Raw genomic sequence first — 24,350 nt, 5'->3', positions numbered from 1 at the left:
TGCGAGATCCTACAGACTCAACCAAAGGGCATAAACAGTTTTTCCCGTCTTTGAATGAAACACGCACACACACACACATGTGGAACGGAGATGAGTGCGAGTGACAAAACATGCATAATGTATGAATGAGGTCATGGAATATCGCCGTTTAAATCTGTGAGACAGAAAGAAAACGTTCCCGTCTGCGGTTTTGCTGTAAGCAGATGATGGCGTGGATAAGAGAAGTGTAGGCAGGGACCGACAACACACCCCGAGTAAAAACACCACCAATCAGTCGGATCGCTGTTCCAGACAGAGGTATTGCCAGCAGTAGTTTGTCATAATGAGCATCAACCCGTCGCAGGAGGAGAAAGTGGGCAATCAGGAAGCCATGCGGCGGCCGTCCTGAAGAGATGCAATCACGTAAATTGGGGTAAACGCAAAGCGATAATTAGGCTAAATTTGAGCCGCATTCCGCCGCTTCCGATCAATGCCTGCCGGCAAAGGACCGATGGTTAGATTGTCCTTATTCCTCCTTGATCTGTTCAAAAAATGGTTGATAATTGTGAATGTTACACCTGTTCAATATTTCCGATTTTAAATCCTAATGTGTGTGTGGTCAGTATTGAGTTGGTCCAAGCCATTGACTCGAGGATGTCCAGGTATAAACCAAGGATAAATCAGAAACCAAGAAGAGTATGAGAATACATTTATATTAGTCAAACAAGGTGCACACACTGATAAGCTGACCAATTTGGGCCCAATTTATTTCTCCCTTCCGATCAAAGTCGGCAAAGGACTGTGACCTGAAGTCATTCTCCTGTGTAAGAGCAAACCTTCCTTCCACAAGTGATTGAAAAATGGTCAATGGCAAATGTTAAACCTGTTCAATATTTACGATCTAAAATTTTGTGAGTATAGAAAACGAGATTTGTGCCACGGACTGGCATCTTCAATTTCTTCTCTCCTTTTCGAGCTGTTTCGCACATCGAGTGGCACAATACTGCCTCTCGCAGGACAGTCTTGGTATACGTACGGCAGAGATGTGGTTTGGGGGAGGGGACTCGCGATTGCTGTTGGAGAGGTGGTTATGTGTGTGGTGGGCCTGTGTTGGTTAATAGTAGTACACACACACACAGACACACACACACACACACACACACACACAAACACACAAACACACACACACACACACACACAAACAAGAGCAGTTACAACACAGACATGCTTATTATTTCAGAAATCAGTGCACACATCTCTGCGAAAGAAGAGTGTGAAGAGCGACGTACACACCGCTACCGGAAACGAATCTTCGCACACCTCACGATAAAAGAATCCATCAACGGCTTTGTGTGAAATTCAACAACTCAGGGATATTGATATTTATGACGATAACGTTTCCCTGTGCTTTTCTTATTCTTTCGTAAAATGGCTCTGTGAGTCATGGGCAATTGCGCCACCTGTTGCTTGGGAATTCGCCTGAGAGGTCACAATGATATATATATATATATATATTTTTTTTTTGGGACCAAGTAGTGACATCAAAAGTAGGCCGGGCCACTCCAAAGAAAATAGAGGAGTAAAAAGAAGGGCGGGGAGGGGGGAACTTGGAACTCCTACACCCCTTCTTCTCCTCCTCCTCTTCCTTCCCTTCTTAAATCACCCCATCCTTTGTGGAAAAACCGGAGGCATCCGCCGTCAGGAGTTCAGTCTGTGCAAGAGGTCGGCTTTTGAACCTTGGCCCGGAACTCATCTCTGGGAAATAGGCCTCCCGAGCTTGAATACCGCAACGTCAATTTTGTCAGTGGCAGGACAAATAAAAAAAGGAGAAGGAAGACAGAGATGAATCCTAGACGCTGCTGTTCGGTGAAATCACAACACCGCGCACACGCCAAATCCTAACTGCGGGACACGCAACTTCATTGCTCAGAAAAAGGTATGTTCTCCTTGACCAACTTGTTTGCAAGACACGACTGAGTGCATGAGTGCACGTGTGTGTATGGGGGAGGCAGGCGGCAGATATTTTGTGTCTGGAAGCTCCAGACAGAACTATTTAGCAGAACTAATCCTTTCTAGAACGGTGTCAGGCGCAGGAACGCACGTGACTCTGCCATTTACATGTGTACCAATGCAGACTGAGATTCAGTCAAGAAACGCAAAGTGCCATTTTAAAATGTGACCGTCGGGCAGCAACAGAGAGAGCGAAATCGCAAGAGGAAGGAAGCAACATTCCTGCCAAAACACTTGAGGAAGGTTGACCCCATCAGATGGGGGAGATTGGAAGATTTTTTTCCCCCCTTAAAGGCACAGAACCACTTGAGACAGTCTGATTGTATTCCAGGTAAAATCCAAAACATTACGGCAAAATGAATGAAGGGCCAAGGCCAATAGCGAATTACGGTGTCGCTTTCATGGTGGAAAACATTCCACTCAAAAGGACATCTTTGATTGTTGCCGACTACCGTGACAGTGAAGGGAAAGGCATTTCGAATATGCAAAACTGGGGGAGTAAAACTCTTAAGAGGCAGAAAGACCTTACGTTTTGAAAGGCCAAAGTAAATCCTCATATTTCGCTCCAGTAAGTCTGGAAATTGAGAGGGTAAGAGAAGACGCGGATTTAAAAAGACGGAACAGATGCTTGATGAACATCCAGGAGATTCCAGTCCTCACCTGAAACTGCGGGTCACTGCATGCTTTGCTACGCTAACCACAAATGACCCACGGCAAGTGTACGACTGGCTCTCGGCATCGATTAGCAAAAAATCGGTGGGAGATTGATAGGTCACCCAGACAGCACCGAGATAACGATTCAAAGTTTGACCAGGCCGCACGCAGGAACCTTTGGTTTGATTGAGTTGCATGTTATCGCATTTCCATTGAAGAAGAGTCCAACAATCCCCGTCAGGTAGCAGGTAGTAATATGAAGGGTAGAGCTAAATAGAGCGCTGTTCACCTATTGGCTGACAGAGACTTGTCTGCCATTTTACCAAGTAACGAAAAGGAAAAAAAAAATTATCACGACAATTCCGAGCATAATCCTCCTTTGTGGAGTTTGCAAGTTGTCACACTGTGGTTACGTGGGTTTGCAGGATGTACTCAGGCTTCCTCCCACATTACTAAAACATGCATGTTAGACTGATATGAAAATCCTAAATTCTCTATAGGAGTGAATGTAAATGGATTATTCGTCTACTTGTGACCTACGATTGATTGGCAACCAGTCAATCAAGAACCAGGTATAAGAATCAGGCTTCTCCAAAATGTGGCTCCAAATCGGCCCTGTAGCATAAACACCTTGATTTGATCCCCCCGGTCAATGCCGACTCATTAAAATATATCGATTACTGATGTATGTATGTACACTCCACATCAATCCAAACAACACAAACAATTTTTTTTTAAACATGCGCCGCAAATCTCGACGACAGCAAACGTAAAGGGGGTGAATATGGTCTGAGCTACAGTCGAGGTGTGTCCATCATTTGATATAATAATGTGGAGTAACGCGTTTACCCTCTTTGAATTCATTGTCATATGGAAACGCACACAAATAATATATCACATATTTGCATTAAATGTGAATTGGGCACATGGACCTACAGTCTAATTCCCGTCTTGTTCATAGCTTCTCGCTGGTAATGAGAAGCCTGAACACAGTTGACAGGACAGGTCATCACGGGATTAGGAAGGGGAATCGAACGAAGTATGTGAGTGGTAGTCATGGAAACGTTCAACTCAACACTAGCATTACCACTCGCTCTGAGATGACTATGCGGTGAGGAGAAACAATACCAGAAGCAAATCCTTACAATTAAGGGCTTTACATTTCCTTCCCGGATCTCCACTCAACCCTGGATCCCCGGGCAGCTCGAGCCTCACCTTCCTAGCGTCACTCACAATCTTACATCAGGAGGCGAGGGGTGAGGGGGGGACCCACCACAAGGGGTTCCTACAGAGGGAATTTCCACTATTTAACAGCTTTTGATACAATGCCCGTGTGTGTTGAAGGCATGCACACAGGAGGTCGTGTGTGTGTGTGTGTGTGTGTGTGTCCTACAGTGGTGGAGGAGGGTGTTGGGAGATTGGAGGGTCCTTTTTTGGACAGAATGTGACAGGACTTGACTGAGAGGGCCTGCAGCTCGGAATAACTCTTCACTCAAAAAGTGGACTTGAGGCAACTGAACTCCTTTTGTCTCCATTCAACTTTTGCCATGATCAGTATTGATGGAACCACTACAGAGAAAACCAGAGGTGTCAAAAGTGCTCCCTCAGTGTATTTTGTAAAAGTACAGACTCTAGTACACAAGTGTCAAACTTAAGGCCCGGGGGCCAAATCTGGCCCACCACATCATTTTATGTGGCCCGCGAAAGCAAATCAACTTCCATGATGCTTACTAAAATTTGTACCATTTGTCTCCTATGTAACAAATTAGAGCGATATCGTAAGCTTTTTCTTGTGACCAAACCTCTCATGACACTAACGTACACAACAGTTGAATAAACCGTTATTCTTGTCGCCTTTTCTCTGGTTTCAGTCAGAGGGAAACAGTAACTAAAATGTGGCCTGCTAGAAAAATGGGGGTTGACACCCGTGGTCTAGTAAGTGAACGTGCTTACGAAGAGTGGTTCTCAGTATCGGAGGCAATACTTCCAACTATGATGTCACATTCACCAGAACACCAGCAATCGACGCTTCAAGAAATTCAAGTTAACGTTAACACGTTACGAATACACTTTCTAATTTTTTTCCATCCGGCTACAAGAGTTAATTTGTCTAAAATAGGTGAAATGATTTCTATCGTCTCGCAGGCAGATAAACTAGCTAAGTAGTGTGGCTAATGTCAGTTCGTTTCCACTCTTGTCATTACTTCACTAAGCACAGAGGACCACTACACCACATTTTTATTGTATTATTTTCTTTTTGAATATTTTTTTTACAATTTGATGAAATCCTGAAGACGCAATATTTTTGATCATGGTTATCAGGACAGTCAGAATCTGATCCCGGCCCGTGCCTACTGTTGAAATGAACTCACTCTTCTCCACTAAAGTCAAACAAAGCCAACTGGATGGCAGAATCTGCTCACAAAGAGCGATTGATTGAAGCAGCAGATGGGTGTTGGGGGGGGGGGGGGGGGGGGGTGAGAAAGGGGTTAGCTCGAGGAAGGTTGGGGGCCGCACCCGAATCCGCCGTAAAGACCTCTGACCTAACCATCAAACCAACATGTTTTGGGTTTCACTACTAGAAGCAGGAAAACAGATTGTGGTGGTGGGGGTCTGCGGGGCCTCCTTTGGGGGTGCTACCAAGGTGAGATCGAGCCAAGTAGCGAACAAGCAAGACTTCTCCCTCCAAAGTGAGCCACTTAATCTGGGAAAACGTCTCCATTCTAACCCACCCCCATCTTTCACCTTTGAATCTCGAGGGAAGGCTCCGACAAAACTTGTGGCTCGAGTCCCTTTTTTGTGGAGAAAACCCTTCGTGGCTCCATTTTTTAAAAATACGTCCCACATGTGGCGTTTAACAGCAAGACATAAAACACTGCTGCTCATAAAGCAACACAAAAGCATTTTCCATCCTTACGCTGGTGACGATGGCTAATTTCTTGGGAAGTATTTTTCATTTTAGTGGCCTGCATTTCTGGGGTCTGCAATGGTCAGCCAGCATTTTGTGCTCACGTTTAGTGTCTGCTTACTGACACTTTTTTTTTTCTCCAACACTATCTGGAAGTTAGCACTGTGACATCTGTGGCAACAAATAGACGTAGGGAGGGAGTTTGCACTACACACAAACACTGGCTGGTGACATGATGCAACCAAAAGCTTGGACCACAGCTTGCCACGGAGTCCTTGTGTGAAGGGATGACTTCTGTGTCTCTAAAGTTGCTCATTTGCTGTGGATTTTAGCAACTTTTTGGGCAAGTGGGAGAGTCAAAAATCCAGATGGGGGATTTTTTTTTCCACCTGGCAAATACAGTATATGGGCTATAAAAATATGTATACATTTTCAGCTTGGGTAAATCACTGCAGGCAGTGAGGATTGGTGCATGGAACAATCCACAAACCCTGATGGATGGAAAATGCATCAGGACTTGGAAAAAAAAAGACCTCTCATGTCCATAAAACATAATGAGCGAGTCTAAAGTCTTGCAATGTAGCATCACCAGTGACGAACTCCCATCTAAGAAATTTTCCAAATTGAAATGGGTTTGTAATTGAATGTAGGCGAGCATATTACATATGCTACAGGAGAAAGAGGTTTCGTTGCGTAGTAATGTAAGCAATTTTATTTCTTCTTCCCAGCCCCAAACATACATAGCCTATTATTTCCCATGCTATAACCTAAATATATTCTCTTCAGCTGTGGGGCAACCAGCAACACATGGAAGTGTTATATTTTGTATCAATATGCATACTGTACACGTGGGGCCGTAAAACAACATAAACCTTCAGGTACTCCAATAAGATGCTCCCTAACTCTTTAATTATGAAAGGACAGATGCTGGGGGGTGGGACCTCATCTCCTGTATACTGTATGCTGTCTGACTTGCTTTCATTGTGAACAAGTAGGATGAAAAACCTTGAAATGGGCCCATAAATCTCAGCATTTGGACGGCTCATTGTACAGCGCACACCTCTGCCAAAGCCAATAATGTCAAATTGATCATAGGAGTTCCCTGTTGGTGCTTCCGCAAACTGGTCTTTTTAAAGATGCTTTTCCCCCTTGACAACGGTCTTTGACAAAAGATCTCAAGCTACAGATATACGGTACATTTAAAAAGTAATTTATAGATTCCACTTGGTAAGCATAACGTCGTGTTAAATCATGGGTAGTTTTGAAGGAAATCATTAAATTCTCTGAGCGAACCAAAACTTAATTTTATACAGTCAATTTTGTTTTCTTTTATTTTTGCCAAATGAGCTGGCCTTTTGTCCGACCCCCCCCAAAAATAATAATAAAAATAAAAAATAAAAAAGTTAGCCCACCCATATTAAACTGAAAATGATTGAAAATCCCTGTAGGCCCAAAGAAACTGTGATCCAAAGTACAAAGCAAGTAGCTGACATACAAACTACAGTTGTGCCTTTCATGGCAGCGCCAAAAACAGCAAGGTAGCCGAATTAAAGCGCAGTGCAGAAATAGCGAGCTGGGAAGAGACGCCTGTTAATAACTGTTAGAAGATTGAGGACCTGGCTGTGCACTTCGAAAGACTTATGTGGCTGGCCCTGTTGCCAAAACATACTGTAAGGCGGGCGGGTTTGGAGCCCCGTGGCGGCTCCTTTTGTTGCACGCTGATTTTTGCTGCTTTCACAGCTCTGTTATTGAACATGCGTATTCGTCGAGAGTGACGAACAAGGCGCGGGATGAAAATTAATCCGATTGCTATTCGGGGAGAGAAATCGGTATCAGGTTTCCTTCCGTGTGCCAAATCGCTTTCAGTTGAAGCGATTTAGCGACAACCGCAAAGAGGAAGAGTGGGAAGAGGGCAGAAAGTGTGATTATGTGAGAGGAAACGGCCCGCAAAAAAACGAGTACAAATACGAATAGAGTACCATATGGAGAAAATAATTTCTTTGAAACCAAACCAACCAATCCAGGTACTCTGGCTCCCTCAAGGGTCTGAACGCATGCATCTTAGCACATTGTCGTATGTATTTATAACAAATGAAATTACGACGTTTCTACGGTGTGAGCGCAATCGTGATAGACTAACGCTCATTCTCACAAATTCTAGTTACGTCAAAGCTATGCGAACTGAACTCTGCCGCAAACTTGAGGAGCCCTCAGTTCATCTAGGGAAAGAAATTAAATGTCCTAAACTGGCCAAGTATGTTTCTAAACTTAAATCCCACAGCGCATGTATTTTACCTGCTAAAGAAGAGACTTAACCCTCGTAGTGCAGCGCTTGCGATAAATGTAAAATGATGTCTTTGAATCAAAGGCAAAGGCATTCAGAAAAACACCAGAGCTGAAACTTATGGAGGGGTTCTAAAATGGGCTAAATTTCATGACGTCACCGGCTGATAATTCTCAGGCATTGCAGCAATAATAAAAAAACGTTTTGATACCTTAAATCTTCACAATTTACATATTTTGCACCATAGAGACCCATTATAATTCATATTTTTGAATGCATCGTAAACCTAATGTATTTTTACGTCAATCGCTTTGTTTTCGCTTGGACAGACGTAAGCATGCCACATTGTTGGGTTGAGGTCATTCCAATTTTGCTACTTTAGGTGGCGTCAGAGGATCGCAAATGAGTTTGCCTTTTTGCAGGAGGCTTCAAACCAATGCATTTTACATGAACACGTCCGGTCGGGATTGTTAGTAGGGCTTGGTTGGGACCTCCAGACACAATTTGTTTTCCCTTTTGCAAAAAATAAAGAATAAAAAATCCCAAAGAACTAATAAAAACTGTATATGTGTGGATAGCACAGACGCCTCTGAAAATTTTGAGTGTTTGGAAAAAAAAAAAGAAAGAATGTTTTTATAACAAAATACATCATTACAAAAATTGTAAAATGCGTAACTTAAGGCCTTTTTAATTTGGAGCACACAAGGGTTAAAGGCAGTAACTCCCCTAAGAACGCATAATGATCCATTTCCTCAAAATGGTCACTTTTGGAAGCTATATTGAAATGAAATCAAAACGTTTCAGGATCAGGTTAGGGTAGCGGTATAGTTATGGTTTACACTATTAACAACGCAATTAGCACCATTTTGGAGTTGTCAATCAATCTGTCCCTGTCCTCTGCAAATAGTGTCGGTTTACTGTAAGGCTGCTGCCTCAGTAATTACGGTCTGTCATCTCTTTGCTGTTGACTAGCCTCTGGAAAGATGAGCAACTGATCAGGATACATCCACACAACCAGTCGCTGTTAGAGTCCTTTCATAGCGCAGCTCCAAGAAACGTGGGTGGTGGTGGTGAGCGGGCGAGGGGCCAGGGGCGCTGTCAGAATCCCTCAAGAACCGCAATGGCGTCATAAGGGGAGACACAGAAGGGAGCGGATTTCGTGGTCTTTGCCATGAGTCAAGACTGACTGTCAGGAGCGATGTAGCCGCATTAGAAGAAGGCACGACCAAGGTCAGGGAGCTAATTGGGGGTGGCGTCATCGTTGCCGTGCCAGTCGGTTGATGGAAAACGGGAATAGAATTAACACTAGATGAGGATGAAGGCTAATTGGTGTCTTTGCGGAGAGACTTAAGGTCTTCTGACTCAATCAAGTGGATTTACAAGGCAGGGTTCAAGTGACATGACTCCCATTTTTTGCTTTCAAGTCGCATCATTTGGAATATATACCATCGTAAAAAATTTGGGTGTGAACGTAAATCCAGCCGCGGGCTACGACATGATGCGTGACTGTCACGTCTCCCCACTTTTTTTTGAAAAGCATGAGACCAGGATGGTACATCTGTGCCCATTCAGCTCACGGTTCTTTTGCACCTTCTCTGTGAGCACTTGCTGCTTCATTGAAGGTCTTTCACTCGCTTTGAGCTGTGTGTGAGTCATGTTAGGTCGCAACTGTTTCCTCAATTTTTACTTTTGAACAGTTAAAAAAAATAAAATGAAATAATTAAACAAAGAGCTGCGTAGCCAAGAATCGGCCTGCGAATTCAAGATTGTGCAAACATTTCTGCTGTCAAAGTTATTTGTTTTACATTCCACTGTAATAGCACTTCTCAAGCAATTAATCTGTCCTAAAAATGATGGTTTATTCATTGTAAATAATGTATCTGGTTTGTCAATGTGTTAGTGACGTATCATGACAATTAAATGCTCATCCACTACAAGGCAGAAGGTACCGTTAACCTTTGGCTCAACCTCTGGCTAAACTGCAGTTTTTAGCACAATAGATGCAATAATCTTTCGAGATATTTTCATTTGGTGGTTAAATTGGTGAGATTTTTCTGATGTAAAATATGTGCTTTGACCACCCCCCCCAAAAAAAATAAATAAAAACCTCATGCTAAGGCCCACAAAATTTGTCATGAAAGCAAAGTGCGAAAATAAGTAGCAAAGACTAAGCTCGGTCGTCAGCCGCCACACATTTGGTTCGTAACCTGCAGGCCCTCAGATAAACGGCGTGTCTGAGAGCGGGGGAACCAACAGACAAAAAACAGACCTGCTCAAAGACCATCCAAAAGTGCTCTTTCGGGTCTTTCCATGCAAACAAAACTGAATGCTGCTGACATACTGCTTCAAACAACCATTCACCGAAAAGCCCTCAACTTTTAACATGAATTTATAAAAAAAAAAATGCATCTTGATTCTCCCAATATGTTTTTTTTAAATTATCAAAAGACACCTTTATTCAAAAACAAATAATTAAAAAATTATAAATGAAAAAAGAGGCCGGTAATTGGGGGGGGGGGGGGGGGCGGAAATCAAGTCTTTTCTATAATGATGAACCATCATACCAGTTTTTGGTTGGCCCAAAGCTAAGGTAGGGAAGAATAATTGGATTATCGCATTTGTTGTAGTGGTCACAAGTCCCTATATATGGAGTTGCAGTATGTGCATTTTATTGCAAATGATTTTGCTGAACCCAGAGTCACGACTCAGGACCCTGCTTGGTGAAATTCTAGACTTTCAAGGTTTTGTCTTCATGCAGGCGGGCCCGGGGGGCCTTGGAGGAGGGGGAGCACAAGTCGCTGTCCATCAATCCACCATAACGCAATGCAGGGGCTGATGTGGAGCCTGTGCGCTCTGCTCTGCCTCTCCCTGTGGGGAGGAAGTTCCTGCGGTAACTCCAGGGAAACCCGGAGGACCAAAGAGGCGTCTCTTCACAGGAGTAAAAGAGCTCTCGCCGATCCCGATGGCAAAAAGTGCTCCTACACCTTCCTAGTGCCTGAGCAGAAAATTACAGGTTTGAACCCTTATTACTTTTTTGCTTGTTCCTCAGAGATGCCTGTGAATATTTTCCATTTAACGGGATAGGTTTGTTATAAGGGCATTGAAGAGATGACTTGTGCTCTGGTTGTCTTAGAAGATGTTTCGTGTCTCATTCAAGCTGACCTCTACAGTTCACGTACCAAGGCTAGAAAGAACAGCTCTAGCCAGAGTGCTGGTGTGAAAACTCAGATTACTTAAATTAAAAAAAAAAACATCTAGATTAATCAAGTGGAACATGTGGATAAGGACGCTAAATAGAGTGGATGTCGTAAACAGTTGCAGGGCTGCCTGACATATTGGAAGCCTCCAAACGGGACAGACTGAAAATAAAACCTTCATCATTGGTTTTGTGGAAGGCATTTTCTTAAGGATAGGCATCAAATGTGTGTTGTGCATCAAATGAGTTGTCTTGCCTGCTAACTAACATCAGCTCTTTAGTGCACTAACCATTTTACCGTCAAAACAGCCCGTCTGTCACCATCCTACCATCAGAAACATCAGTTATTTAGCCAGGCCCTAAGCGATAATGCCAACTACGTCTGAAGTTCCTCCCTTCCAAGTAATCAACTTGATGAGCATCATCTTTTCGACTGACGCATCACACATTCAAACAACGGGACAAGAGAATTACAGCTAAAAAAGTCACTTGCCCTGTTTTTCCTCATTCACACTCTGCCTTGTTTCAATCAAATATTTTTCGCTAGTGGTGCCCTCTGAGCCGTTGCCAACAAGAAATACGTGTGACGTCACGGTGAACAATCTGTAGCTGTTCTCGACTTCTCACTGCCTGCGTACGTCATGTGTTATCAGGTCCAATCTGTGCCAGCTCCACAGGCCCCGAGCCAAACAAGGACGCAGTGACCCGCATGGACCTCGCAGACGTGCGGGAGGTGCTGAGCAAACAGCGGCGCGAGATCGACACGCTGCAGCTGGTGGTGGACGTGGACGGCAACCTGGTGAACGAGATGAAACTGCTGAGGAAAGAAAGCAGGAACATGAACTCCAGGGTGACCCAGCTTTACATGCAGCTGCTGCATGAGATCATCAGGAAGCGGGACAACTCCCTGGAGCTGGCCCAGCTGGAGAACCGCGTCCTCAACGTGACCTCCGAGATGATACGACTCAACTCCAGGTACAGGGAGCTGGAGGCCCGCTTCGCCACCATGGCCGGGGTGGTCAACAACCAGTCCGTTCTCATCTCAGCCTTGGAAGAACAATGCCTGAGGCCCGTGGGGCGCAGCGATCTACCTGCCATGCCGCCGCTGGTTCAGGTGGTGCCGCAGACCATACCGGTAAACAACCGCTTCACCAACGAAATACAGCGGGACCACAACAACAGGGCGTTTTCGCGAGGATCTCGCACAAACTCGCCCACTCCGAGCCCCCTTGGAATTGAACCTCCGCCGCCACAGGGAACGCTCACTTCTGACGGTGGGTAGCGGTGCCCCAAATCTATACCAACACATCAAGAGCAATTTTCTCAAGGTGTAGCTCATTTGCGTGTGGCCTTCGCATGACACCTCCGCCAATATCTTTCTGGTCAATTACGCCTTTATCATGAAAATGGCATTCAGAACATGCCGAGAGATCTGGAGAGTATTGATTGATTCATTGAATATCAACTTAATAGTTTTTATGCTTCTCCCTTGTTCGCTTTAGTGACTTTTGACAGACTATCATCTAGAATATTCTTCAACCGTGCAGACAAATACATATTTGATGCATTCTTGGCATCCAAGTGAGACAGCGAAATCATCTGGTATGCTACTGGCCGCTTCTCAGAGAGCATATGTACCCAATTAATGCAGATTTTGGTTCAACAACGGGAAGGAACTAAACCTAGCCTAACAAATCCTCACTGGACTTTGAGCAGCCAGTCTGTACGAGTATTGGTGCATAATACCCCCCACCCCAAAAAAAAGAGGAAGTGCATACAAGCAAAGCCTCCAAATTCAACATGACATTACGTAAATCAGAATGCACGACCATCTATCATACAAAAAGAGTGGAAAAACAGTACATATGGCACGAAATGAAAACAACCAACTCTTCCATTGGATGCCAACTGGAACCATGAAACCGACCACTAACAGAATCTGATATACGTACGCTCACCATTACAAATCAATACACATTAGCAGACCACAGTTTGGGCTACTTAAGTCTCTTGTTGAAACGCTGTAGCTTTATGGGTTGACGCCGGACCCCGTGGTGATTCCACACAACTCAGAAAAGCAGTCTTCCATCGTCTTCGGCCCCCAAGGCCCCTCACGCAACACCCATGCTGGTTTATTAACACTCACACAAGGGTAAACGGGAGGAAACGCGGCCGGATGATTCAGCTGCTTTGGCTTTAGGGCAATATTAGGGCTGGTGAATATTCATCCACACAACAATCCAAAATGTGTTTGGATGGCTTTAGATGACAGGATGTTTGCAGGGTTGCGGTTGAAAGGAGATGTTTTGCACCCCCCTCCAGACACGGACACTTTTTCCACCAATTTCTTTGCCATTTTTGTCTTGGTTTATTTTATGTAGTATTTATTTAGTATTTGGCAAACATTATTGCTCAAGTACTTTTTGATGGTATTATATATGATTTCAATATGTTATAATATTATTATAGTATATATTTATTTTACCATCTCTATTTTTATTATATTGTTTTTGTATCTAATTGCATTTATTTCGAGATTTGCATTTCATTTATTTGTAGATAATCTTATTTTAGATTGTTTATGTGTTGATAAGTTATTTTTACAGTTAGCATTTCATTAATTTTCACATTTAGTTGATTGTAGATTATTTTGTATTTGAGTTTATTTTAGATTTGCTATTCAATTTTTTCAATATTCAAAGATCTCACATTTTATCTATTGCCCTTTTTTACAATATTCACAATCATTCATTTGAATAGGATTACATCATTTTGAATTTATATGTTCATTATATTATTTATGTTTATATTATTTTGTATTGAGTTTCATGTCCATATTTTTTCTGCATTTTATTATTTTTGTCGTGAATCAAACTATTTCATTTTTTTAAATTCAGGGTTTTTTTGGGGGGGGGGGCAGATAATGGTGACTTGATATGTTATTCAAAAAATGTTTTTTGTTAAACATCAGGTCCATTCAAGGACTGTTTCCAGGTGCGGAAAGCCGGTCACACCACGAGCGGGATGTACCTGCTCAAGACTGATGGCAGCGAGCGGCTGATTCAAGTTTGGTGCGAGCACGGCCTCGACAACGGCGGCTGGACCGTGTTGCAGAGGAGGCGGGACGGCTCTGTAAATTTCTTTCGCAACTGGGAGAACTACAAGGTATGCTCCGGAGGTGGAGTAACTGACATATGTGCAAGTCATGTGCAAGTCTGAGTTTTGAACCTTCAGGATTCAAGCAAGTCCCAAGTTACAGTCGCAAAAAGTTTGTGTTTAGCCCCAGTTAAGCCTCTTCAGCATTTTATTTGATATTCTAAAATATACGTACAGTATGTTCTCAGCCCTACTATGTATGGCTCCTATGCAAGATGGATTTTTTTCTTTGGGGATCATTTGGAGTTGTGACTAACTGGCGACCTGTCCAGGGTGCACCCCACCGTTTGCCCAAAGTCAGCCGAGGTTGGCGCCACCTCATCCGCGACCCTAATGAGGACAAGCTCTTCGGAAAATGGATAGATTGGGGGTTCGTGTCGGGGCCACTAAATGAATGCGTGTTCCGTGACCGTAAACAGTTTAGCTGCATATTTTCAAACAAAGTGCAGTCGCGGCCAGGGACCGTAACACAAATATACAGAATTAGCAATGTGCCGGTAGACTGAGACCCCGAGATGAAAATGCAGCATGTTTATCTTTTCCCCCAAGCGCCAGCTTCACTACTTCATTGCAATACACATCAGCTTCTAGGAAAGGACTGTTCAGGGAGCTTTCTGATTCTGTCGCATCATACAAAGGTACATTTAGAAATCAATACCGCTGTCTGGCAGTGTAGCAGGAAAGGAATCTTAGCAGCTGTGAATCTACTGAAATTGAGCAATTGTCGAATCCCGACAGATGAACTGCAGCTTTATTACATTAACATCTCCATATGTCAAATTATCAACTGGTGAACAACGCCTACGAAAAAGCGATAGGGGCTCTGACTCATTTTCCCCTCCAATTGAAGAAAAAGGAAATGACAGTGACATTATTCAAGACAAGTACTGTTTTTTTAGTCCCTCCTGCTAGCAAGTCGCCAGCCGCTTTTTTTTGGAAAAATAGACACCAGAGGAATCAGAAAAGCCAAAAAGTTGCTTTTTCACATACAAAAAAAATGTCATGAGCAATAAACTTGAGTTAATAATCACCCAGCTCTACTACAAATGTAAAAACCTTTCCTCTTGCAGAGAGGCTTTGGCAACATTGACGGCGAACACTGGCTTGGGCTGGAGAACATTTACAACCTGGGCAAGCAGGGTGACTACAAACTTATGGTGGAGCTGGAGGACTGGAACGGCAAGAAGGTGTACGCAGAGTACAGCAGCTTCCGCCTGGAGCCCGAGAGCGAGGGCTACCGCCTGAGACTGGGCGCCTACCAGGGCAACGCCGGTGACTCCTTCACCAGCCACAACGGCAAACAATTCACCACGCTGGACCGAGACAAGGATGCCTTCTCAGGTATGTGACTGTCAGAGGTGGAAAACGTACTCAGGCTAGCAGAAGTGCAGATAGACAGACGAATGGAAGTACACAATTACAAAGGCAGTCAAGTGCACAGCGGAGAAGGCCGAAACCTGCTGCGAATAACAGCAAGAAGTGAAATACAAATGCTGAAATGCAATTTTGCTTAGCGTCACCGCTTTGGGTCCTTTAAGTAAAAAAAATATGGATTCTAAATGGAATACTTAAGAAAAAAAAGATTTTTAAAAAATACCGTCAATAATATACAGGGGTTATATCCTATGGATAAAGTGCAAACAAATGAGATTTCCTCTTCTTAACTCATATTTCGTTTGTACTGAAAAGAAAACCACATATTTTTGGCTCAGGATTTTCTTCTTAACATATTTTCTTTTACTGTGAAACAATTCACAAAACAATGGGACATTTGCTCTTACTGTCCCCTGAAAATATGCAGGACATTTTGACCACCAGAATCTGGTGGTTTTGTGCTGGCAAACGACAACTCGTTGGCAATAAATCATTCTTGAAGCAGACGACATCAAACAATTCTCTCATTATAAATAAGACTAAGGATGATGAATATTTTGTTTCGCAGAATCTATTTGCAGAATATTCATGACTGGTCCACGATTCACATCCACGCCAATTTCACTCGATCATTTACACAATTTCAACTGCAGTCTAGTAACAACAGATACTTGTTATTTTTATTTTTCAAGTAGCTATACTACCAATAATGAAGTAGTTGTACTATCCACTCATCTATCGGCGTCACTTGCTCTTCATTGCTACCCTTGTGTTTGTCCCCAAGGCAACTGTGCCCACTTCCACAAGGGCGGCTGGTGGTACAACGCATGTGGCCAGACCAACCTGAACGGCGTGTGGTACAGCGGCGGAGTTTACCGCAGCAAATTTCAAGACGGGATCTTCTGGGCCGAATACGGAGGGGGGTTCTACTCACTCAAGTCCGTGTGCCTGATGATCCGACCCATTGACTAGATCCTCGCCATGGTGGCTACTATTTTATTTTACGCAAATCAAAAAATGCATCCCTGAATACACACTGTAGAAGTACAAGGATAAAAGACATTTGAGAAGAGAAGGAGGAATAAACGACGGCATATGTTTTTGCAAGGACTGATGGACTCCAAGCAGCTCAAATGCCGAAAAGAATAGAAACTGTTCATGAAGGCCAAGTCGGAAAAAAGAAAATCCAAATTGTTTCAGTTGAGCCATGCAGCATGAATCCAGCTTATGGCTCCTGGGACAATCAATATTACTCCCATGTGACACAGTTGACTTCTTGGGGAAAGAGGGAATGGTCTTTTTTTTTTGGTACTTAAGTAGATAGCTCTCAGGAGCAGCTTACGGTCAACATCGGAAGTAATTATGTTCATATGGAAGACTAAAGAATAAACTTTGTTGTTAATTTGAGTGCCACGCTACATTTTTAGGGATCCCTGGCACTGAAATGCGCAGGCGTGTAAATACCTATGGCCTTTGCTTGTGAGAGTTTAACTTAAATGTGATTCTACTCAGGCCCAAAAAATTCACAAAGCCACTTTTGCGACGTGCATTTTTTTCCCCTTTTGTTCCTAGTATATCAGTAGGTATTTATGGAAAGCGCAGTCTTCTCGATTGATATTCTGCCCAGTAATGTCATGCGTTAGCCAATTTTAAAACTGCCTGTGATGAACAGCGTTGCAGAAGTACATGGATGCCAGAACATTCTCATTGTAAGTAAAGCAAATGTGTGTCCTCTCTCACCATTTTCATTCCTTTTAAATTTACAGCAACAGAAAATATTTATGCACACTGCCACAAAAAGTCTTACTGTTAAAACCACTGCAGATCCGTTTCGGAAATGCAAAATTAAGACGTGGCATACAACGCCAGAGCGAAAGGGAGGGGGATACTTGTATGGAGGAAAGGAAGACTGTGACACACTGCCAGTTGTCATTCAATGTGTCCAATTAAAAGTATTTTATAAAAGCTTTGTGTGTCCTTTACTGATCGGCTTGAGTAAGGTGTGAGGAAAACAGCAGGATAGTGCGCAAGGCATGCCAACTTGTTTGCTGCAGGTATGAATGAGCATAGCAGCTATGTGCATGAGGTTGAAGAAATTCTGGCAGTGGGGTTGGCCGCTAATGTTAGCGCAGGCCACTCAACAGCGACAATTGCGATCAACACAACAGGGCGGGAGAAGCGAGTGTGATATGAAGGCAGAAAATTGCAGAGGTCAACTGTGTAGCTAAAAGGGCCCGTTGCCAGAGCCGACAACTACCGACGGCAACAATCGACCAACGCTCGCTCTTGTAAATTCGCTTTCAGTATGCGAGACACTCCAAAGAGCAATGCAATTTGTGCTACTGCAGACAAGGAGCGGCTGAATAGCAAATCAGAGTAGCATTTTCAAGAAGGCTATGTTTCATCACAGCGGAACCACACGTGTCTGTGGTCTCTTTGTGCACCCGTGATTGGCTTGTGTGAGCAGGAACGAGTTAATCAGAACATTGAACAGAGCGGTTGCTGTGAAAAACGCGGACAAGGGTGCAGTCAGTGGCTACCAAGGCTAGTGACAGGTCGGCTTGAGAGTCCCTCACGCGTTGCTTTATAGTATGAACACTTCTCTGTAGAAAAGCGAGGTGAGCTTTCTTCAGTCTTGTGGTCAGCTGAGCTTTGCTTCACACACACACCACAAAAAAATTTATGACTGAATTTCAGTTGCTACGAGATTGAACCAGACAATCTGCCAAACAAAAACCAGAACACACAGTCAAGCCTAAAGACACACAAATGAATTTTCCTCGCTGGAAACCGTGCATGATGTCATCTTGGCACCAAAGCGAAGAAAGAGTGTAAATGTTACAGGAAAGAAGATTTATTCCTCATTTTCGCACTGATTTATCCGTTTGTTCAAGCTGGCAAGAACTCCGGTGTTTTAAAACAATGCCAGCCAATGGAATATTCAGCACTGGGAAGAGAAAGCAGATGATGCAATTGTGTATTAAGATAAGATAAGATATCCTTTATTCGTCCCACAATGGGAAGTATTATCAACACTTCACTCCTGCTTTGGTGAGTTTTGCACATCCCACTCTAAACAGGAAGTTCTTTCTACACATGCAGACAACCTTTCCAGACCTCTGCATTCTTATTTTTACAGGTTGATTTTTATGGGCTAATGGTTAAATGGAGCGGGGTGTGTGTGTGTGTGTGTGTGTGTGTGTTAGTTACCTAGGTATGGTATACACGACACCATGCTCTGGCTGCTTATGTAGTCCCGCAGACGCTTGTAATTGTCTTCTTTGGACATCAGGAAGTCGAGCCGGTCAAATGTGGCCTTGTCTTTGCGACTCAGTAACTGGAAGGATGCGATGGTGGGATCGTTACATAAGCCATGTGGAGACAATTTGCAATGGCATTATTATTTTTTTTAATTTTATTATTATTATTAGTGTCTTAAGTTGATAAATGCCTCTTTCGGAAGCAAAGTAATACACGTGTAAACATAAAAATACTCCCCTGTCCCAAAATTTTAAAATGACAATCTGTCAGAAAAAAAACCCCTAAAATTCCAGTGTTGAGTCCAGAATGTGGTGGTGGTGGGGGGGGGGGATTAAAATTCGTATTTCAACATAATCTTTTGAACAGTGTGTTTACTTTCCCACACCTTGTCATCCATCATGTTTTCTCACGTGCGTTATGTTTCAATGGCCTTTTGTTCGTGTGGCTTTTTTTTTTGGTCTTTTAAGACGCCCCCCAATTGGCAACTAAATAAACCGGGCTTGACTTCAAAGTCGGGATAAAAATACTCACCGCCCATGTTTTGGTGAGTCTGAAGATGGGAGCGCTCTGCAGGCCCGACACCACCGCCATGACGGCGTGAAGGTTGTTCATTTCGCACAATTTCTACGTTAAAGACACGAGACATTGGTCATGTGTTTTCAATGCAAACAATCGCCAGGAGCGACGGTTGTAGTATGCAGAGGTGGGGGGCGGGGGGGGATATGTGTGTACCTTGGCTGTGCGGATGTATAGACTCAGCACCTCAGCTCTGATCTTCAGCGTCTGCGCGTGGAGGATCTCGCGAACCACCCAGAAACTGGTCTAGATTAAACACACACACACACGCAGAGATGTTAAGAAAGACCCATAAAGCTGAGCGAACGCAGACTTTATGTGAAACCGAGAGAAATTATGGCACCTTGCAAAGTTCCGTATTTAGAATGGTTACTTGCAAATAAAAACATATTTCCATTTTTTTCTGATGAAATTGCTACAAGCTAATGATGGTGAAAAATCTTTTCTGGGCTAAAAAACAAAAACAAAAACAAAACAAAACATATTTCTCTGCCCATGATCAGCCAGACTGGGCAAACTTCCAAAGCCACTTTTAAGCGGTGGCCAGTACAATCCCTGAAACACTTTCATGCAGAAAAAATCCACATTCCCCTAGAAACAGTGGCGGGGGGTATTTATGTATGCATCGCCAAAGCTTTTTCTTCTCACTCCCGACTCCACTTTGCAATGATAGGCAGCCTGCGAAGCTTCTGTCGCCCCAAAGCTCAGGCTCTTGACCTAGTTGTCATGGTAACAAAAGCCAACCTCATCATTGGCCCAGCAATATATGGGGTGGAAGGAGGCCTGGCTGACAAGCATGAGACACAAACTGTGACCTAAGACGGAATAGAATGAAAAACGAAAACATGTCACAGAGGTCTCATTAAGACACCTGGAAACAGTTTCACAATCGAAAACTAAAGACATGCAGAAAGATCCAAACGGTTGACGTGATGTACAAACATAAAACCAAGAAGGGATGAGGATGAGTCTGCGGATGGTTCCGCATACAAACATGTCGTTGATTCAATCAAGCAGAAATGGAAAGAAGACAGAGGAAGGCACGGTAATTGTTCGAATAGTGTGAGGCGGTCAGCTGAGGTATCCACGCGCACCATGTGTTCCTGAGAACACTAAGCCCATCTGGTCTTATATCCAAATGCCACCTCATTTAAATTCTGTACTGCTGTTCCTCGTCCTCTTTTTCCACAGTGTAAGTGGATGGACTCACTCAGTTTAGCAGCACAGGTGTGACGAGTCCCGGTGTGCTGTGTGGGACGCGCACACATATCTGACCCCACAGCTGGTTTTGCTTTCCGTTTCCTGGAAAGAGCGCCGTGGGTTGTTTTTCTTTCGAGGTAGAGGCAAGGAGCTGTAGAACCATAAGTTTTTGTCCAGCAACTCCCGTCTCATTCTCTTTCCGCAGCCACCATCCGTCTATGCAGGTGGTACGCAGGAATTGTAGCAAACATTTGATACAGTGGAACACATTATTCTGCTGACTCGTTTGCAGCTCTTGGTGGGCATTGGCAGCAGTGCTCTTGAGTGGTTTAGGTCCTATCTAGGTGACAGAGCCTTTTGTGTCAGCCTTGGCTGTTCTGAGTCACGCACTGCTCCCCAGTCATGTGGTGTTCCACAGGGCTCAATTCTGGGGCCTCTGCTGTTCTCGCTGCATCTGCTCCCATTGGGTTCCATCTTAAGGAAACATGGTATTCCTTTCCACTGCTATGCAGATGACTGCCAGATCTATGTCCCACTGAGCAAGAAAGATGCCTTCTCATTATGGCCACTCCTATCCTGTCTGGAAGAAATCAAAACCTGGATGGCACAACACTTCTTGAAATTCAATGAAAAGAAGACAGAGGTGATATTGTTTGGTCCCAGTGGCCCTTGTACATTCCATCCTGTAGACTTGGGCTCCCTGTCTCCTTATCTTAAGTCAACAGTCTCAAACTTGGGCCTTAAACTGGACAGTGATTTAAAACTCGATCGGCAAATTGGTGCCGTTGTTAAATCCAGCTTCGTTCACCTTAGACAGCTGGCCAAAATAAAACCTCTCCTCTCACATGAACACTTTGAAACAGTAATTTATGCCTTTGTCACATCCTGGCTCAATTACTGCAATGCACTTTACTTTGGAGTCAGCCAGTCCTCCATTAAGCGCCTTCAGCTGGTCCAGAATGCCGCTGCTCGCCTCTCGACTGGTACTCGTAAGAGGGAGCACATAACTCCTACTCTGGCATCCCTTCACTGGCTCCCCATTCATTTTAGAATTATTTTCAAGATCCTCCTATTTGTTTTCAAATCTCTGAATAATCTCGCGCCACCTTACCTCTTGACTTGAATTGACTTGACAAACAAAAAAAAATACATCTTTACAGCATGATGCACTAGCGGTTGGCACAACTGCCTCATAGTTCTGAGGATCGGTGTTCAAATCTCATTTACGTGCTCTCCATCTTTGCTGTCCTCTAGGCAGAATGCAAAGTTGCCTCGATTTGACATGTCAGTGGAAAAAGGGAGCCGTTAATTGCCACGTTCGCAGCATGTGGAATCGGTCTACCGAATTGAACTGGAACGCACATGCAAGTGGGTCGGGAACTGCCAAATAAATCAAGACTGGCGGATTTTGACCCAGGATCAATCCGTTTAATGGTCTGAAGGTGACTGTAATAACCTGGAACCAACAATGGAAGACAGCAAATGTGATGAGATGGGAGTTTGGGTTTTGTGACAGTCTGCTATCTCTGCATGTCCATTAATCTGTGGAACACTGGCGTTTACATCTGGTGTTACAGGATGTCGATCATTACTGCGTCAGCATTTGTGACAAAATGCATCAAGTCAGATCGCTGTGCATTCGTCAACACGGGCTGTAAATTATTATCCGTGCCTCGTGTTTAATTGCATGGCTCGGCTCCACTCCTGGCGCACACCGGGGCCAACAAAACTACAAGTGAAGGACGAGGGATTAGAGGTGCTCGGCAGGAGTCCGGCCGCCCAATCCCATTATCCAACCAGCTAATTTTCATTGGCTGGGGTTTGAGCTCCCAACATCTTGAATCACCGTTTGGGATCTGCCGGGAAAGACTAGTTTCCTCGGGAACGCATTCTTGCATAATAGTCTCATCCGTTTACACTGGGTAGGCACCGAATGAAGATTTAAAGGAGCTCGGTGAACGGGGGAGAAAAAAAAAACAAAAAAACAAACTAAATTCCAGATGACATGATGTTATATAATAATTGTGATGATTAACAATTGTACACATTTTACAAAGACCATTCAGACTGATTTATGAGCAGGATGATGATAAGGTGTCCATATTATTATGCAGCGTTCCGGGGGAAAGAAAAGGTGAAAAACGATCATTTGCTCTGCAAATGATGCAAGGGTGGAAGAATGAGGTGTAATCCTGCCTGGATGCAGATGACTTTGAATCGCGTTTGGCTTTTAACTGAACGACGCTCACCTGGTTGAACCTGCGCGTGAAGGCAACAACATTGGGAGCGGAGCTGTGCTTCTCCTTCTTGTTCCAACCGCAGCTTGACAGCTCCTGAAAACACACGCAAACAATCGGGGGAATTGACATCTAGCGCTGGGGGGCACAGCCAGGGCCCCCTCCCCCGCAAACCATTGCCTGCTTGCATTCAATTGTGTAAATTTGTGGTTTATTTCTGTGTAAGCACATCAATTCCTGCTAATTTCAATGTCAAGGTTCAGATTTCACCAATTTGGAGACTTACGCAACCCCAGATTTAAGTGGATGTGAAAACGGTTGAAATTATTGATCATTTGCGAGTTTGCAAATACGTATAATGTCAAAGTACTCAAGACACTGGATGTTTTAAAGTGTAGAAAAAGAACAAAAAAGATTTCCTTAGACCTTTTTGAATGAACAATGGAGTACTTAATACACAATCAAGTCCAAAAAGAAGCAGTGGTGACAATAGGTTGAGTATTTACAAGAGGGCTGGGATTTTCAAACATGAACCAAGAGAAAGAGCGCTCCTCTTAATCCTCATCAGCCGGCTTGATTTAGAGCAAAACATGATCAGCTATATCAGGGCTGCACACAATAACCCCGTGTGACTGTCGGTATGGCAACTTCTGGGAACGGCAACGAGACAGAGCTTGACCGCAATTGAACCTCAGCATTTGTAAGATCCGATGTCAAATGGTAAAAGCAGACGACGGTGAGTTGAGACCCGAGTTCAAAATGGTGTTGGTGTCCAGACAAGGATATGGAGGCCCTTGCTGGATCATCACCACCCTGCACGGAACCAGGATGTGGCTACTCCAGAAAGTAGGAGCCGCCTCGCCGAGGGAACTCAACTGTTTATTTAATATAATGTTCTTCCCCTCTGTAAACCGCGTCAATCATCATTCCTTCCAGGATCCACACCGTTGCATGACTATTCTTGAACAAAAGGCGCTCTATGGTCTTGACAGCTCTTGACCTCCGATCGGGTAGACCTCAGCATATTATGCTCATCTTTCAATACCGGGGCCACGTGGACTTGGGTGAATAAGATACCTAAAAAAAGCCTGGAGTGGACATGAGGCACTTCAAGTTTCTCAGACCCGGGAGTCAACTCTTGGCAAAAGTGAGATTGATTTGAAAGTGAGTTAAGATGTAGACTGCAATGGCTTGTAATTAAAGGTACCCCACGAATTTGCAAATAACAGGAAATTTAATGTCGAAAATGACAACAATGATTTGGTGAAAAACCCAATCAGCTGATTTCCTTGGACTCTTTGTGTCATGCCCTAAGATGCTTCTATGGCCCCATGTAAACAAGGAGTAGCTAGCGTGATGCATCGGCTCATTGTAAGCCGGTTTGACAGCAAACAACAGCGTGATGAGCAATTTGAGTAGAGGGTCCGACGGACAAGCAAGGCTCCCCTTGCGGCTGATGTCGAAGAACGGGTGGTCAACCTCACTTGGTGATACACGGAAAGATCGCTATTGGCG

General features: G+C 43.9%; 2 protein-coding genes and 1 long non-coding RNA gene across 4 annotated transcripts in view; 2 read left to right on the top strand and 1 right to left on the bottom strand.

Moving 5' to 3' along the window:
• The window catches only part of LOC127605616 (uncharacterized), a 113,617-nt gene that overhangs the window by 53,899 nt on the left and 35,368 nt on the right, over positions 1–24,350 (top strand). The gene's annotated exons all lie outside the window — the stretch shown is intronic.
• ralgps2 (Ral GEF with PH domain and SH3 binding motif 2) overlaps positions 1–24,350 on the bottom strand; it is a 56,543-nt gene that overhangs the window by 8,994 nt on the left and 23,199 nt on the right. For both annotated transcript variants that reach the window (XM_052073231.1, XM_052073232.1), the window contains exons 6-9: positions 22,848–22,931; positions 19,555–19,644; positions 19,354–19,446; positions 18,772–18,898 (exon numbers count right to left, since the gene is read on the bottom strand). In XM_052073231.1, the coding sequence (XP_051929191.1) occupies positions 18,772–18,898; positions 19,354–19,446; positions 19,555–19,644; positions 22,848–22,931 (394 nt within the window). The remainder of the gene's footprint in view (positions 1–18,771; positions 18,899–19,353; positions 19,447–19,554; positions 19,645–22,847; positions 22,932–24,350) is intronic.
• On the top strand, positions 1,607–17,526 carry angptl1a (angiopoietin-like 1a). The gene is made up of 6 exons (XM_052073238.1): positions 1,607–1,915; positions 10,594–10,848; positions 11,685–12,305; positions 14,003–14,196; positions 15,258–15,528; positions 16,346–17,526. The coding sequence occupies exons 2-6, from the start codon at positions 10,659–10,661 to the stop codon at positions 16,531–16,533; spliced, it is 1,464 nt and encodes a 487-aa protein (XP_051929198.1). The 5' UTR covers positions 1,607–1,915; positions 10,594–10,658; the 3' UTR covers positions 16,534–17,526.

This window comes from Hippocampus zosterae, chromosome 8 (genome assembly GCF_025434085.1).
Source record: "Hippocampus zosterae strain Florida chromosome 8, ASM2543408v3, whole genome shotgun sequence".
NCBI lineage: Eukaryota > Metazoa > Chordata > Actinopteri > Syngnathiformes > Syngnathidae > Hippocampus > Hippocampus zosterae.
Note: the sequence above shows the minus strand (reverse complement) of the source record. Positions and strands in the feature narration are given on the sequence as shown.

Coding starts and splice junctions, on each gene's coding strand:
- angptl1a (XM_052073238.1), top strand. CDS start 10,659: ATGCAGGGGCTGATGTGGAGCCTGTGCGCTCTGCTCTGCCTCTCCCTG. Junction 12,306..14,002: donor GGGAACGCTCACTTCTGACG/GTGGGTAGCGGT, acceptor GTTAAACATCAG/GTCCATTCAAGGACTGTTTC. Junction 15,529..16,345: donor AGACAAGGATGCCTTCTCAG/GTATGTGACTGT, acceptor TTTGTCCCCAAG/GCAACTGTGCCCACTTCCAC.